The sequence below is a fragment of the Scophthalmus maximus genome, chromosome 8, assembly GCF_022379125.1.
Source record: "Scophthalmus maximus strain ysfricsl-2021 chromosome 8, ASM2237912v1, whole genome shotgun sequence".
NCBI classification, from domain to species: Eukaryota; Metazoa; Chordata; class Actinopteri; order Pleuronectiformes; family Scophthalmidae; genus Scophthalmus; species Scophthalmus maximus.
Window position 1 is genome coordinate 6,317,501 of NC_061522.1, and position 17,500 is coordinate 6,335,000.

At 46.3% G+C, this 17,500-nt stretch overlaps 1 protein-coding gene across 2 annotated transcripts in view; it reads right to left on the bottom strand.

The window, feature by feature from the left end:
- LOC118313033 (voltage-dependent T-type calcium channel subunit alpha-1I-like) overlaps positions 1-17,500 on the bottom strand; it is a 39,938-nt gene that overhangs the window by 11,798 nt on the left and 10,640 nt on the right. For both annotated transcript variants that reach the window (XM_047334067.1, XM_035638234.2), the window contains exons 6-22: positions 16,478-16,637; positions 14,422-14,734; positions 14,235-14,327; positions 13,033-13,612; positions 11,084-11,460; positions 8,465-8,616; positions 7,755-7,940; positions 7,324-7,441; positions 6,653-6,808; positions 5,794-5,881; positions 4,967-5,157; positions 3,395-3,694; positions 2,898-2,998; positions 2,366-2,489; positions 1,561-1,629; positions 1,213-1,397; positions 958-1,084 (exon numbers count right to left, since the gene is read on the bottom strand). In XM_047334067.1, the coding sequence (XP_047190023.1) occupies positions 958-1,084; positions 1,213-1,397; positions 1,561-1,629; positions 2,366-2,489; positions 2,898-2,998; positions 3,395-3,694; positions 4,967-5,157; positions 5,794-5,881; positions 6,653-6,808; positions 7,324-7,441; positions 7,755-7,940; positions 8,465-8,616; positions 11,084-11,460; positions 13,033-13,612; positions 14,235-14,327; positions 14,422-14,734; positions 16,478-16,637 (3,320 nt within the window). The remainder of the gene's footprint in view (positions 1-957; positions 1,085-1,212; positions 1,398-1,560; positions 1,630-2,365; positions 2,490-2,897; positions 2,999-3,394; positions 3,695-4,966; positions 5,158-5,793; positions 5,882-6,652; positions 6,809-7,323; positions 7,442-7,754; positions 7,941-8,464; positions 8,617-11,083; positions 11,461-13,032; positions 13,613-14,234; positions 14,328-14,421; positions 14,735-16,477; positions 16,638-17,500) is intronic.

Here is a 17,500-nt window from a genome sequence, read left to right on the forward strand (position 1 = left end):
AATTGAAGTGATTTATAAACCCCCATTGCTGGGGGGATCTCATGCAACATGAGATTGTCCGGAACAGTCAGGCGGCGGGCGGCGCCCGGCTACAGCGCCCACTCACGCGCTGGGAATTCTTTTTCAGGAGATTTTTTTTTTTTTTTTTGCTGATGTGTTTTTTTTTCTGAAAATGTCACGACATTTGCAACGGCGCATTTGGTTTCTCACATACGGCCCCTTGCGGGATAGAGATCTTATCAGTCACTGGACAGACACTAAATTTAGGGGCCTATTGTTTGTTACAGCTGAGATATCCCGAGTGTCATCGGGTCCCGTTTGCTTTACAGCCATCGGAGGTCATCCACTGTGCAAGTATTGAATCTGAATATTTGCAGGAGGATTTTCAAAACAGTGAAATAGCCCGGGGGGTGTGTGTGTGTGTGGGGGGGGGGGGGGGGATCTGCTAATTCTCTCCCTTTATATCAAATAAAGCTTTTTTGTTATGGTGTTTTTTAAATATTTATCTGTTTGTTTTTTAATAAATAGGGTGAAAACGCCCTAAAATAAATAAATGATAACATTTTTAATTCATGAAATGAATAATACAAAAATCCAGTTGAAAATCCCAAAAAAAAGAAGAAAAAAAAAGAAAAAGAGAAAAAGAAACACTCTCAGCACAATCCCCCCTTAGCTGAACCATTGTTTTTATAATTACTTTCTGGAACACCGGTGCACAATCAGCAGCTCATTTGCATTTCCTCCCAATTTCTCTCTTCACTTTTTATTACCTGAAGCATTTTCTACGCCGCCTGCCTCGTTTGTTTCAGTGACTTCTCGGATGTTTTGGTGACATGTAACCGTGCGACAAAGAGGTTTTAAACTGTGTATTTTTGGGGCGAAACCTCAGTGACACGCCGAGTCTTATCTCCAGCCTGCAGTTTGACGAGCAGGGAACACAACGGTATAAACGTTTACCTGCACTCCTAATATTCCAAAGACGATGAAAAAAGCGCAGCAGATGAGGACAATGTTCCCGATGGGTCTGAGAGATGTGATCAGAGTCTCCACCACCAGTTTGAGACCCGGAGCCCGACTTATCACCCTGCAACACACACACACAGACACACACACACACACACACACACACACACACACACACAGTCGCACACAAATGTACACTAGACAATTTCAATGGATTTAAACAGAAGAGAAAATCCCCCGTGAACCTACCTGAGAGGTCGGAGTGTGCGGAGCAGACGAAGCACACGGAGGATGCCCAAGATCCGATTACCACCCGATGATGCGATGGAGACCAGGATGTCCACCAGCGACACAAACACCAGCACCCCGTCTAATATGTTCCAGCTGCTCTGGAGATACACACCCTTGCCAAAGTAGAAGCCCATCGCCACCACCTAGAGATAGATCAAAAGAAGAATTATTGACGGAACAAAATAATGTGAGGCACAAAATGAGACCGGGAGCATTTTCCAATGTCCACCCAGGAAGAAAATTGCCCTTTTAAAAGTACGAAAATGACTTTGGAGTGAGGTGAAAAATGTGCTCCGTTACCGTTACCTTGATCATCATTTCACCAACGAAGATCACAGTGAAGATGTAATTGGACACACTGAGGAATACCCGCTCCTGTCACACACGCACACGCACACGCACACACACACACACACACACACACACGGACAGGGACAGGCACAGAGAAGCACATTCGTCAAATTTTTTTTCCCTTTGATTCTGCACTGCTGCTCATTACAGTGTGCTACATAATGAGCTGAAGAAACATCCATTATGACTGAAAGAGGAACATGATTGAAATATATATATATATATATATATATATACACATACTGGAAACCGCAAGTGTTGTTATCATGACTCTTACATCAGCTGCAAGCGTATGAGTGCTGCTTTCGACAACGGCTTGTGTTGTGCCGTGGTCGTGTGTGTGTGTGTGTGTGTGTGTGTGTGTGTGTGTGTGATCCAGTACTTCCATATTTGTGAGCTCTGGTCAGTGCTTCTTTACTGTAAAGAGCCGTTTGAGGGTGACATCTGGATGTTTGGGTCAAAATGAGATTCACATTAGAGTCATTTTGCTGACACCTTTTGTCCAAAGCGACTTACTATCATTGTCTTGCCTAAGGTCCCACACTGGGATTACCTGGAATCGAACCCCGACCCTCTGCACCAAAGTCAGCGGTGTGACCCAAATCCGTTAAAACAACATTTGAACACATTGATGATGGAAATAATGTCAATAAAATGGACCCCAATGTTGCAGTGCTGCGAGGGAACGCTTCATGCTGATCCTCACAAGTGTAGCGTACAAACGTGTGAGCCCATGTGTCGACGTATGTGCGTTCTCTACCATGCTGTGGGGCTGTATGTCCGGTCTCTCCAGAGCAATGGTGATACAATTAAGGAAGATGAAGAGGAGCACGACGTGATCGAACAGCTTGTGACCTATGACCCTCTGACACCACAACCTCAACCTGAAGAGAGACACAGAGACAGGGAAGAGAGCATCATCATCATTTCTTTTTTAACGATATGTAGAGACCTGCACCTGCATCATTTAAAAAAAAAAATAATATGTGGACACATGCACCTGCATCACGGCCACATAACGTGCTTGTTCACACTCGGCCAGGTTTAATTGATAAAAGTGAAAATTGTATGGCTGAGCCCGAGCCGCGACCTTCACACTTCGAACTGTGAATTTTCACACATTTTGTGGTTTAAGCCTCCGAGGCCACGCGGGAGAGAATCGAGGTGTGGCTGTGTGTGTGTGTGTGTGTGTGTGTGTGTGTGTGTGTGTGTGTGTGTGTGTGTGTGTGTGTGTGTGTGTGTGTGTGTGTGTGTGTGTGTGTGTGTGTGTGTGTGTGTGTGTGTGTGTGTACCGGTTCTGTGGAGAGAACACATAGAAGGACCACTCTTCATGCTCCCGGCACCACTGAGGCTCATATGGCTCCAGGATCTTCTTCAGCTTCTTACATAAACTCTGGGAGGAACGAACGAACACACACACACACACACACACACACACACACACACACAGGGTTAATTGAATTATTACTTTTTCCACTTTGTGAGATCGTCATCTAAATTATTATGTAGTGAATTTTAAAAGGCGATGTTATGTGTCCGTACAGAACAGGTTTTTCAAACAATGCTACCAGTCGTTGCTCACACAATTTACTTTCAGCTAATTCAATATTTTCAATATTCTCTAAGGCTGGAATTCATAAATCAACAAGCATTTTTTGAACTTGTAGAAAAAATGCCTAAACAAGCTCCATGATCAGCTTTTTGTGGAAGCAGGACACCATTGAAATACTTTTTTCTTTTTGTCGCATGAAACGTGACCAAGTTAAACAGGCAATGTCCAGAGATTCACCTCCTCGACCTCGTCCTCCTCCAGGTCACCGTGGTAATGAGTCGCCAGGGGCGCCTCGTCGTAGCAGTTGTCGGCGAGGTGGTAGGTGGTGCCGTTGCAGTCGGGCGTGTGAAGCATGGGCACCTGCAGGTACTCGGCCTGGTCCAGAGACTGCTCCCTGCTGCCGGGGCTGGAGATGGAGTGCGCGTCGGACAACAGGGACTCCATCTCCCCCGACTGGCTTCTCCTGTGGAGGCTGGGGGCTCGGCCGACGCTAGTCCAGCTGGAGCGACGGCTCCCTGGCCCGCTGTCCCACAGAGTCTGTGGGAACAATTCTTAATTAACAGTAACTACTGGGATTTCCGAGGGACTTTTGGGCGCATGTAAAAATGTAATCCGTTACAGATTAAAGGTGTAGTGTGGAGTTTTTTTGTCCCCTGGTGATGCTGTGGATCAGTGTTTTCACTAACAGGGTCCCTGGTTCGTTTTCATCTCATGCTCTACCTGCGTGCACAGGAGCACAAACATCAGGGCTCTATGATTATGCAAATTGAACCTCACTTTTATTTGGCAATTCTTCTTCTGTGTTTGTGTGAGCAGGGAAATCCGTCGCATTAAAACGGATCCAAATTTCTGCCAAAGACCTATCAGCAAGTGAGTGTTACACCACGTACACGTCATGCACAGGAAGACACGAGGGACAGTTAAGTACAGTTAAAGAATTTTTCTTTTTAGGAAAAACAAAACTATTCGCGGACATTCGCGTTCTCACATACAGCCCCTCTGGAAAAGCTTGGCAAGAGTGTCTGGACTTCAGTGCAAGTCTGAGAGCAGCTTCACAAAAAATCCAGCAGCGGAGAGGAAGAGCAAATATATCAATTTGACCAAAACACTGGGCCTCGCACGTCCTGTCCAAGACGTCCTGTGTAAAATCAGGTTCATCGAGGCTGACGACAGTCAACTGCACTTACACAACTAACTTACACTAAATTAGTCCAAGGACATAAAAACATCAGTGCAATGCAAAACGCAGAGCACATGCTAGAGTTCTTCCAATTGTTGGACAGAAACCGAAAAAGACCCATGGAAAAGTCATCCGAGGCCAATTAGTAAACTGTAAATGAACTTTCCAACAATAGGGTCCAACTCAAAGTGAGACGTCCAGACTGTTCGGAGCGAGACTTAATACAAGATCAAAACCAAAACATACAAGCATACTAATCCCTGCGATGCACAGGTTTCACTCTGTCACACATATGTTTTTGTTTTGAAACAAAAACATATGTGTATCAGCACGTTTTAGCTCCATATCAGTGCTAATCCTTGTCCATATATCAACACACCTGAAAACACATTTCACGAGATCATCCACGCACACTGGGCATGTGCGTGCCGGTGTAAACAGGAAGCAGATTATCTACACAGCAGTTGGTGGCATATTCACAGAAAATACTAATACCGAGAAATAATAATGGTGGAGAGTAAGACAAGGGATTGCTTTTCTGGGAACCTCCTTTTTGAAATATTCTCTACCTGCTTCAGTAAAACTTAGTTAATCATAGTTCATTTGGTGATAAAGTGTCCAAGGCTCACCGGTGATCTTTGCCCGGGGCTGTTCATATCCATGGAGGCGTTGCTCGCCCGCCGCGATTGGCTGGAATTTATGGTGGGTGTGGCTGCGGTGTGTGTGATGACCGGCAGAGGTGGAGGAGGAAGGTGGGGCATGGAGGCTTTTGGGTTCAGGAGGCCATTGGGGCTCAGCATCATGGCCTGGATCTTGAGCTCTGCAAGAGCATAAGCGCGCGCACACACACACGCGCGCACACACACACGCGCACGGACACGCGCACGGACACACACACACACACACACACACACACACACACACACACAGAGAGAGAATAGGACAATTACCCCTTTTTTGTTAAAGGCCCGCAATCATTTGGCTATTTTTACTACCACTGACAACATAGAGTTCATGTCCACAGACCGGTTTCGTTCTGGGAATTTGAGGACCTGGCATGAATTTAGAAAATTGAGTGTCGTTAAAAATGGACAATTTCTGGGTCAGGGAAACAGACAAAGGAATAAATAAAAGACTTTAACTGCCAACAGATACTGATGATTACCATCATTTTATTTTCTGGCAGAGATTAGAAGAATCTGTCCACACAGAGAAACTCTCGAACATGCAGTCGTTCTTTAAGGCAGAAAAATTCTGATTCAGATTAAAGCTATAAGGGCGTAGGGGACCAGTTGACCTTATGACCTCTATACAAGAGACCCATGTATAATATACAACTACATCAAGGGTGGCAGGTAAAAAGATAGGACCCAGGTTTCGATGAAGACAAATCCTCCTTATAGGTGACCATAGGTGAGTTTGTATTCCCACGTCCAGCTGATCTACGAGTTTGTACCTGCAGCATATAACTCTCTCAACTTCTCCTCGTCCTCGAAAGAGAGTGACTGTCTGTCGTCATCTGCCTCGGATCTGTTGGCATCCCCCTGAACACACATACACACACAGACACTATCATCATAATTTCCGTTATTGTCATCATCACCTTCCTTTAGTCACTCTCCGTTGACTGTTGTAAAAGTGAAAAATGTGAGCAAGTCGGGAGGGAGGGGCTGAGAGACAGAGAGCGGGAGGCAGGAGGGTGGAGGGGATCTCCAGTGCTCTCTAGTTGAGTTATGTGCATGGCTTTGGCAGCGATCTCCTGTAGTCACGCCAATAAAGCTTTACTGAATTTAATTAAAATTCACGCCAGAAAGATGGAGGCAGACGGCTTTGGCAAAGGGTATCTCTCTCTCTCTGTGTGTGTGTGTGTGTGTGTGTGTGTGCGTGCGTGCGTGTATGTGTGTATATGTGTAAGGGATTGAGAAAAAGAGAGCGAGCAAGTGCTCTGTGATGCTGGAGATAAAAGATGAAAACTAAACAACAAAAGCTCACCAGCTGTGAATGGCAGGCGATATCAAACACATCCCTACCCTGGAGAGTGTTGTGTGTGTTCGTGTGTGTGTGTGTGTGTGTGTGTGTGTCAGTTAGAAAGAAAGACAGAGAGAAAGAGAGGAAAATGGGATAGAAAGTGACATAACTGAGAAGAGAGTGGTGGATAAATAAAGAGAGAAAAGAGAAACCACACAGGCAGGATGGTGGAGATTATTCTCTTGTCGAAGCTTCGGTATCATCAGCGCGACAGAGCTCAGTTAGCCTTGTACTCTACGCCTCAGCCTCTAAGCAGCTCAAACGAGGCCGCATCTTTGCATCCTTACTTCAGCTTGAAAGCCCTCGACCAAAATGGCTACTAGCAGGTTGAAGAGGACGTAGTTGCCAAAGGTCATGAGGGCAACGAAGTAGAGGGCAGCCAACGGCGTGGTGGAGGCCATCCCGTTATAGAGCACCGCGTTCCAGTCCTCCTGGGTGAGGATCTGCCGGTGGGGAGAGAGAGACGGCGGGGGAGGATAAAAGTCACGTCAAACACAAAATGGACCAGAAATCCAACCTACATCTCAAGTGGCTGCTCTGAGTGTAATCAGAAGAATAATAAGAGGCCATTCTCCCTTTAATATCTCATTGTCAGCTGCACAATAATGATGCTCATCAGTGTTAAATGAGCTCCTGTGGAGTGCGTGTTTCATTACTCTTCCCTCACTCAGCTCTTGTGAAGTGCACCTTACCTGCCCACTGGGAGGGTTTTCATATTTTGTTGGGGGGGGGGGGGGGAAGTGGAGCATCAGCATTTCCGAATTGGAGCCAATGAAGTAATGGAGGAGATTGTGAGCGAGCGACAGCAGCAGCTGCTGTTTGACTCTTGTCCCAATTAATATGAAAAAAATCAAATTTAACAGTAATTCGTCGATGGGGATGTTCCTCCTAATTAAATATTCTCAGCGCATATTTGCGCGCTCGTACACGTCCGATTGTGTCTGTGCGTTTGTCTAACCTGAAACACGGTGACAGTCGCCCAAAGCAGAGAGTCAAAATTCTTTCTGTCAGGTAAAGTGTCCCCGCTGTCTTGTCGCAAACCGAATTTACAGCCAAACAGATGCATCCCCAGGATACTGCGACACACACAAAACACACAACACAAACATTTCATTAGATGGTAATTCAATATGGATACTGTGCAACAAGATGCAGTTATTCTGTCGGCGGGAATAATTGTGTTTGTGTGAAAGGCGATGATACATGGTGGTAATATGTCCCGCAACAGTGTAAGAAAAAGGTCAGTGGCTGTGATTATCATTTTTTTTTTTGTAAGGAATAACAGGCATGATTAAAATTGAGGGCGGGGGGAAGCTGAGAAAACAATTTTGGCTTGTGAGTCTCAACCTGCGGCGCCGCCTTTGAAGAGGGAAGGAATACATACTGTACCTGAAAATGAATATGAAGAGCATCAGCAACATGCAGAACGTGGCCACGTTGTCCATGGTCTTCATCAGCACCACCAGCTGCCTCCTCAGGGCGGGGAGGAACCGCACCAGCTTCAAAACTCTCAGCAGGCGGAAGGTACGCAGCACCGACAGGCCCCCCTCCGCCTCCCCCACTATCTCCCACACGCTAAAACACACACACAGCCGATCATAAGCGCAAAGCTAAAGTCCCAATAAAAGCCAACCAAGGGGATCAATACCTACTTAACCCTGCGCTGTAAATCCTTCTAAGTCAGCGTTACTGTCGCCCCTCAAAGAAAGCCTCCCTTCCAGGTAGAAGGAGGCGCTGAATTCATTTTTGCTGTGACATGTGGCAACTGAAAAGAGGAAACGGCGATAAAAGGCCTGTTCGCAACTCCGCAGCCAGCGAAGAAGGGGAGGGCGGAGTGCACCGGCACAGCAAACAACACAGAGCCTTCGAGCACAGATACATAATTTAGCTTGTAGTACTACATAATGGAGTGACTACGGGCCCGCTGGACCGGGAGCGCAACCGCGTCAGTGCCAGCGGCGGCATTACGGTGACAGTCTGGAGGATGTGACTGCGGTGCCGACTCGCTACGAGGACCTTCCACTGACGGGAGGAATATTTTGACGACAGACATTCCCGCCTTGGGGTAAACACAAGGACACAAAGGCCGCCGGCCCCACCTGATGATGACGATGACGCTGTCGAAGCCGTTGTAGGGATTCTTGATGTAGCCGAAGAGCCCGAGGGCCAGGACCTTCAGCAGCATCTCCAGACTGAAGAGGCTGGTGAACACCATGTTGCTGATCTCCAGAATATCCGTCAGCTCCTGCGGCTGAAGGACGTGCGGGGAGAGGAGGGAGAGAAGAGGGGAGCCATTGATGTGCAGTGATGGACGGGCACAGAGGAAGATGAACGGGTAAACAGAGGCCTACAGACTGCCAGGGTGCAGACTGTTGGTCTGTGCGGATAAAAGCCCTGAAGGTACACAGAGGAGCTGCCTCGGGATTCAAACGGAGGAGTGTTTTTACCCACTTTCAGCCATTTGCACATTTATTATTAGTATGGTTGATGGTACTGAGGGCGCCGCTTCTCAAACTGAGGGGAAATCCTCTCCTGTGGCCGCAGAGGCGTCGCAAAACATGGCCGGGAGGACATTTTCCTTTTTTTTGCAGCGCGTCAAAGTTGAGTTGATCTGAATCACTAGAAACGAGCTCTTGTGTTTGCAAAATACGCTGTGGTCTGGCGTTGGCAAAGCTATCAAGATTGATTTAATCCAGATTTATTCAGACCCCCTGAAGGAGGCACTTTAACATTTAAAAACTCATTGGCTTTCTAGCAGAGAATTTGATCCTTTTAAAGGCGACGGTCGGGTTATGTGCCGAGCTGCTGGGTGCTGTCACTGCGAGGTTGTCACGCAGGCAGCAGACACTCCAGGAGGTTACTACACCCGGCCAAGAAATGTTCCCGTGTTTCAGCAAACTGTCGCTTCTTACACTTCAGCCTTTGTGCGGATTAAAACAAAACGAGACGTAAAGTGTTCTATTTGGGAGCCGATTCCAGGCCAGCTCAAGTGTCCAAATGTCCGTGATACGAGCGCACAAGCATGCCAATGGAAACCAAAGCCGGTTACATATAATGAAACCTTTCTTGTCTCACTGACAAACCTCCATTGCATGAATTTAGGGCTGCATCTAACGATTATCTTCATAATCGATTAACCTGCAGATTGTTTTCTCGATTAATCGATCAGTCGTTTGGTCCATAAAAATGTCGTGTTTCCCCAAAACTCCCAAGACGATGTTTTGTTTCGTCCACGACATTTAGTTTTTTCTGTCATAGAGGAGCAAAGAAACCAAAAAAATGTTCACATTTAAGAAGCAAAAAAGATTTACTATTATTTATTTACTATTCTTTCATAAAAACTACTTAAACCGATTAATCTATTGGCAAAATAGTTGGCAATAAGTTTAGTAATCGATAATCGAGTAATGAAAATTGCTGAAATAATGTAAATATCAAAAAGGGGATGTACTGTATGTTGGGACGTGTTTGGGGGGAGAGATCAGAAGAAAATAATGAACACATTTAAAAGGACAGAAAATATGATTTGGAAATTATTATTATACTGGGGTCTGCAAATTATAAAGGGTTAAAACTCATGTCGACAAAACACAAGGGTTAATATTATCAACGTGTGTTAATAACACACATTCTCTTGTGTGAGTGAGTTTAATATCAGCGCTGCCGTCTTCGAGCCAAAATCCACGGTATTAAAAACACAGGAAGGTCGATGGCTGTCACGTCTTTATTAGCGAACACACGGCCACACTGTGGTTTACTCCGCTCTTCTTGCAAACACGCGAAGCTGTGAACACAGGGAGCGGCGTCTCTCTGAGCGTGCCCGGTGACATCTGCCTGGACTCAGAGCTGCTCTCTAGAGATGAAGAAACAAGTCTCTGAGGTGCTTCAAACTAAGCTGCACTGATCGCGAAATGATGCTCAGTCGCCCACTGAAACGGTATGGCTCCCATTTGTATTCAAATGTCTCTTGGATGACAATACATTTCTGAGACACGGAGAAAGGGGGGGAAAAAAAGCTATATCAGGCTTCGGCAACACATTCATATGTTATTATAGTCATTCATAAGGCTTCATTGTGGGATTCCCTTCATGTTGGGATTTGTTGATACTATTAAAAAAAAAGAGGCTCCAATAGGGCTGGCCTCATCCTTTAACAGAAGTCATTTTCAGAAGTTGAGGCCATCCAGATCTGTCATATTGTTCAGGAAATGGGCCAAGTGCAATCTGCCCATGTCTCCCTTCCCACAGTCTACCCCTGCCTTTCAGCCAATCACAGTGTCGGAGGTGTCCTCCTCCTCCTCCTCCTCACTCCTTCATTCGCTTCTCGCTCGCTTCTCTTCTCACTCTGCCCCGTCTCCCTGCACCGCTCTCTCTCTCTCTCTCTCTCTCTCTCTCTCTCTCTCTCTCTCCTGTCCCAGGGTCACGCTTTAATTAACACTTCAGGTCTTATGAGTTTCTCCATCTCCTGATACACGCGCGCACAGCTACACACACACACACACACACACACACACACACACACACACACAGCAGTCCCATATGCTTTCGCTGTAAGTGTTGATTGGAGGGTAAGCTTATTGACTCCACCACATTCAGTGATTACCACATCCATTTTCAATCAAACTGTCATCACAATCAGTCGGCAAGAGGCCCGCACATAGCTGTGCGGCACGTGTCCACGCAAACACGCAGCCTCTTACACCGACGCACGCACATACCTGTTCGTGGGACTCGATGCCCATCGACAGCGTGTTGATGAGGATGGCAATCATGATCCCTCTGCTGAAGTATCTGCTGCCAACGATGAGTTTGAGTCTAGACTGGAGGGCCGCCCAGCAACGCTCACACAGCCTCTTCTTTGGCTCAGGCACCTGTGCATCACCCCGGCAGGGGCTGCTATAGTGACACGGGCTGTCACTATGACACGGGCTGTTGCCAGGGCATGAGTTGCTGTACCCACGCTGCTGGTCTTCAGGCTGTTCGTTAACATGTTCACCGTCATTAAGTTGGTTGTAGTAGATGCAGTAGGGGCACGCTGAGGACTCCCCCGGGACTTCGCCCGGCAACGTTAGAGCAGGATGCCCGGTGCACCCACCTGCACACACACGGGGAGGAGGTGGTGATACAGACATTATGAATCACACGTGAAATCACAGGAGGGGCACGGCACGTAGGTGATTCTGTGTGTGATGCAGTTGCCGCCCGTAGACATGCTGTCACTCAATGTGTCCTGTGCCCAGTAAAGGAGAAGCGCCGTCATTTCATTTCTGGGAGACAAAAATTCAATAATATGGAAGCTACTGTGCAGTTGGGATGCTTTTGTGCAGAGGGGGAGTTCTTTTATTAGAGCTAGTGTGTGTGTGTGTGTGTGTGTGTGTGTGTGTGTGTGTGTGTGTGTGTGTGTGTGTGTGTGTCATTTGGGGGGGGGGCGTGGAGTGTGTTTTTCAGAGGAATTCATTAGCAGGCTGCTCAGGAGGAATGCTCCGACGACATAACAGCAATAACAGCACACACTAATCGAGCACATACTTGTCATCACAATTACAACAAATTCATGTTTCACCGGAGACTGATATAGTAAATCCCATCTAGTCGCTCGGTGCCGTGTGTGTGTGTGTGTGTGTGTGTGTGAGTCTGTAGATAATGTGGCCTGCAAGGAAGCTATCAACAGCTTGTAGGAAATGACTCTCTACCTCAGTAGAAGTATTTAATCGGCAGCCGTGATAACAGCTGTTCGAAATTCTTTGAACGCTTAGGGAAGGCGCTTTCAATGCTTCCTTTTCCTATCTCCTTTAGCATAAGGGTACACTCGACCTTCCTGTGCGAAAAGGAAAGGAGAAATGGACGCCCAACACAAATTCATTGCGACAGCGATATTTGACGTGACGCGCCGTGCACCAACTTAAAAGGTCCCAATTCCTAGTGAGACATAACATTTTACAAATTTATAATGCTTTGAGCTCCTCCCCATGTGGCAACTGTGCAAAACACAAAAAAACAGGTTTTGGATCAGTGGAGTTTCACATGTAAATGTAATACACTCTCAGTATCTTGCTGCATGGTGTTTTCATTACTATTCACATCCCATCTCTCTCAAAACGCAGGAAATCCTTCACAGAGGTAATTCGGTCAGACTGAAATATTTCAGCTCAACTGACTGGAGACACTTCAACCTTTTTTTGACTTGAATAATGAGTTTTCATTTGAGCATTATGCTCAATTCTTTTTAACCTGTGGGGCTGTGAGGTGTGATGATATATACGGCTGATTATTTTTCAAAGCGTCAGTGTTTCTGGAGAATCTAGCTGTTGTAAACAGAGTATGGGCTAAGCTTCTCTTTATCGCATACATTGCATTCCCCTGCTCTCCATTACTGTCTCGTGCCACAGAGCTACAGCGCCCATGAGAGAGATCTGTGTGGAGGACACACAGATGTGTTGCCTCGGGGATAATTACCTGGATGTATTAAGTAAATACATCACAGTGTTATTGTACCCTTTGCCTTGTGTGTCTGACAAAAGGTCTCTGACTGAAAGCTTGATTCAAAGAGGAGGGTCCTCTTTTGTTCGACTGCTTTAAGACAAAAAGATGAAATGAAAAGTATCGTCGCGGCGATGCATGCTCTGCATGTGCTCTGCATACGCTGCATGCGCTCCTTTGTTCTCACCGTGCTCCAGCACCAGCTGTGGCAGTCTGTTGACGGCGTCCGGGGCAGCCGGCCTTTTCTGGTCCCGGCCTTTTGCATCCTGGTGCCTGAAGAGGGGCGTGATGAAGGGATAATTAAAACCGCTCCCTCCGTTCCTGACTGCAGGCTCAGGCTGAGGAGCATGATGCTGCTGGTGATGATGCTGGTGGTGATGATACAGCTGATGAAGGTGTGACAGGTCGTTGGGGGCGTGGCCCGAGTGCCGGTGGGCAAGTCCATTCATCTCCCCAGCTCCGCCCCCTCTGGCCGATCCCCCGCCTTTGTCTCTCCGGCACATGCACACGCAGTGGAAGTGGGGGCGTTTCTGAGCATAGTAGCGGCACAGTCGTCGCCATGCCTTGCGGCCGAGGTGCGCCAGGTAGCGGATGATCTCCTCGTAGCAGCTTCCCGGTTGGCTGTCGCTGGCCAGGGTGGATGCCGACTGGTGTAGCTGCCGGGCGTGCTGCTCCGACTTCATCAAGGCGTGTTCTCTCTGCTTCGTTTCGGAAAACTGGGTTGCTATGACGACCAGGCACAGGTTGATCATGAAGAAGGAGCCCACCTGGTCATGACAGCACAGACACAGACACACACGTGGTTGGCAGCTAAACAGGTTAAACTTTTCATGTTTGGGCGTGAGAGTGTGCACATGTCTTTCTGTGGTTGTGAGGCTACATTTTGGTTGAAAAACATTATCTTCACCACTCATCCTCATGTTGTGGGGAGACTGGAGCCAATCCCGGATGACATTGGGAGAAACATGGGGTCCAGTCCATCACAGGCCCGACACACAGAGACAAACAACAATTTACGCTCACATTCACACTTGCGGCAATTTAGTATCTCCAATTGACCTAAGGAAGCCGGAGTATCGGGAGAACCACTGTTCCACCCTGGTTCAAAGCAAATGTTGATTTTGACCTTTCCTCACAACTTTAAATGGCTCCATGAGGCTTAAGACTTGGTTTTCAGGCTAGAATTAGGTTTGGTTTAGGGTCATAACTAGATGTCTACTCCCATTTAGTTATGATGGTTGTGGTTAAAGTTAGGGGCTAAGAAATGCACCATGTCAATGAGTGACCTCACGACTACAGAAAGACAAACGTGTGTGTGTGTGTGTGTGTGTGTGTGTGTGTGTGTGTGTGTGTGTGTGTGTGTGTGTGTGTGCGTGTGTGCGTACTTACTATAATGAGGAAAATGAAGTAGATGAAGTTGTAGAAGGAATGTGCATCCATGACATAGTACATGATGTCTACCCAACCTTCTAGAGTAATTACCTGAATAGAAACACACACACAAACCAATCATAATCACTGTAACGTCAGGAGTAGAGTGTGCACGTGAGTTTAGATTCATCCTTTAAACGTTTACCTGAAAAATGGCAATCCATGCGTATCCAATGTTATCAAAGTTAATAGCCCCTTTGTGAGGGTTTATTTCCCCGGCGCGACACTCGTTGTAATACTGATACCAGTTCACGCATGAGACTGGCTCATCCGCTCCAGGTCCAGTCTCTGGAGGAGTCTCCTCAGCGCCCAGGACGCAGAAAGTCCTGCCCACGCGGCGGCGAGGCACGTCGGAGCACCGGAGCATCCCGTTGTCTCTGTCCGTCGAGCAGATGAACGGGTGGTCGTCGGTGCCGTCCGGCCGATAGTAACCACTCAGGAAGGAAATGTTGTATCTCCTGCAGCAGGAGGGTGCGAGGGGAATGAATAAAATATGTCATTTTAATGTTATTTGTATGAAATTATGAATGAATATACAGTCATTAAAAATTAATAAATGAAACAAATGCGAGTGTGTGCTTTCTTACTGGCAACAGATTTAATAAAGGAACAAAACTAACAAAGCTTTAATCTGTTTCTTATACTTTCCAACTTCGGTCCTTCTGAAAGTGTTTATAAGAATATAGGTTGTTTTTTAAAGAGCAGGACACTGTATCATTCATTACTCAAACAGGAGTTAATATTGCCTTTGCTGCAGTGGAGATAAGTAATCGATCAATCACGGGGGATTGATCGAGGTTCCTTTGTTGTTTATGAAGCAGGAAAAAAACAAACATGTAAATTGAACCAAAAAGAGAATAGTAGAAGAGTAGAAATGTATAGGCTACTGTACGACACGCTCATTTGACCAAATGTGGATAGAGCATCATAACAATATATGTTATTAGCTTTTCCTAAACAGCTGTGATATGTTAGAGATGCCTCAAAGAGACAAAATTAAAATTAAAAAAGCTCTTGTTTTTCAAGGCTGTTCACCCCCTTTGGTCAGCAACGATCAGTCGTTACTTCTACTCATTACTGTCACTTCATGAATCTTATCTTCTAAAAAAAGTATTTTATTATTATTACACAAAAACCACTGAACCGATTTCCACCAAACTTGGTGGAGGGATGGGGCCTGGGCCTGGGGAATTTTTACGGATTAAGGTGTGGATCCAGGAATATTATTTTTTTCACTTTCTTACCATTGCAACACACAGCGTTTATTTGATTTTTATGTTGATTTTTTATTTTTACTTTAAAATAATCTTGGTATTTCATTTTATTATAATCACTGTATTTTTATTTGCTGGATAGATTTGTTTTCCCCTGTGAAATGTTGCTTGGATTTTTATAAAAAAACAGTTAATCTTCGTTATTATTATTCGTAGTAGTAGCATAAGATTTAGTCGTACCAGTTTAGTTGTAACACACATTACATCCATTGTATAAACGATTAATTACTTAAAGCATTATCATTAAAAACATTATTCAATTTCTTTTAATAAAAGCTGTTTGGATTCACCCCAAACTCTACATACAGTATGACGTCTGTCAGTGATTATTATTTGAGCAGGACGGTTGAGCGAATGTGAGGTCAGGAGGTGTTATCTGATGTAATGTGATAATGTGGGATTGTGTCTGCGTTTGTCCATGCGTGTGTGTGTGTGTGTGTGTGTGTGTGTGTGTGTGTGTGTGTGTGCGCGTTGTGTCCATGTGTGTGTGTGTGTGTGTGTGTGTGACTGTGAATGTGAGTGGGAGCTGGAGTGAGAATGATGGTGTAACGGCATCAGGCCGACAGTGATCAAACACGACACAAGGATCTTGAGGGAGAGAGCGAGAGTGACAGAGGAACTCTGACGGTTTGTGTTGAAGCAGCCAATGAGAGTCCCTGAATAACAGCACACAAAAATTAACTTCGAACCCCTTAATCCCTTGTGATTGCTAATGCCGGAGGTTTCGGCAGGAACCACGTTCACACATTCTGCTTCCTCCCAGAAGGAGCTGATGAGCGCACAAACGCGATCGGCCTATCAGCGACATTGATCCCCTCTTAGGGATAACAGCTGGGGTGACCAAACTTTTGACACGGGGGTTCGGAGTAATGAGGCCGGCGCGTGTTTCGCTCGTTGTGACATCTGCCGGTTTCTATAGCAACTCACGTCTTGAGGTCCTCGCCCATGAAACAGCGGTTCCGCAGTAGCCCCGCCCACAGCTGCACGCCGACGATGCCGAAGATGAAGAAGACAAAGAAGCACAGCGCCAGCACGTTGCCCAGCATGGGGAGCGTGTCGAGGAGGAGGGTCACCAGGATACGCATACCTACCAACACACACACATACAACATGAACACCAACAGTAGACACGCAGCCAAGCCGAGGCCTGCGAGTGGCCACGTCTTTAAAAAGTTATCCAAAAGTCAGTCACATGAAGTGTTGGCTAGACGGGCGGGGAGAGCCTCTTCATGTGTTTTGCACAAAACTGGAGCAGCGCAATTAACTGAATGGCAAATAATTAGAGTTGAAACTCTGATAATTAGCCTCCACTCAACTCATTGCTGCTTCTAGACTTTTGGCTACTTCAAACGCTCTCTGCGGTTTTTTTTTGTTGGTTTTTTTGTGCCAAGCTCAAAGAGTGTAGTCAAAAAAACAACAACTCTGACCGGCCTGCGTGCTGCTGAGCTGTAGAGACTCCACACGAGCATCACAAGTGATTCCAATGACTTTGTCCGCCGCGCCCCCCCCCCATTTCGTTCACGCATGCGTCCATCAAATAGGACACAGCAGCTCTTAAAAGCCGCGCGGCTTGGGAAGTTGAAGAAATGAGACGGAGTCCGGAGTGTAGCACAAGGGCAGTGAGACATTATTCATTGTCGTGGCTGTGACTAATGAGGTCGGTGACTTTTCGCTTTTCGGTGTTTCCACCAACTAGAATTAGATTTTCCTTTTTCAATGCATAGTCCACCAATTATAGGGGAAAGAAACGGATCGGACACGTGAACATAAACCCGAAGAAGGTTTGCACAGTCATCGTAGTAAAATATTTTTGCTCAGTTAGAGGCGTTCTGAAATCTACCAGCCACGGACTCCGGCAGACATTTGGTATCTCTCCTGTTGACGTCCTGCCAGGCCTGTACTGCAGACCTCTTCACTTTGCACTTGTTACAGGGGCTTTATGCCAAAACG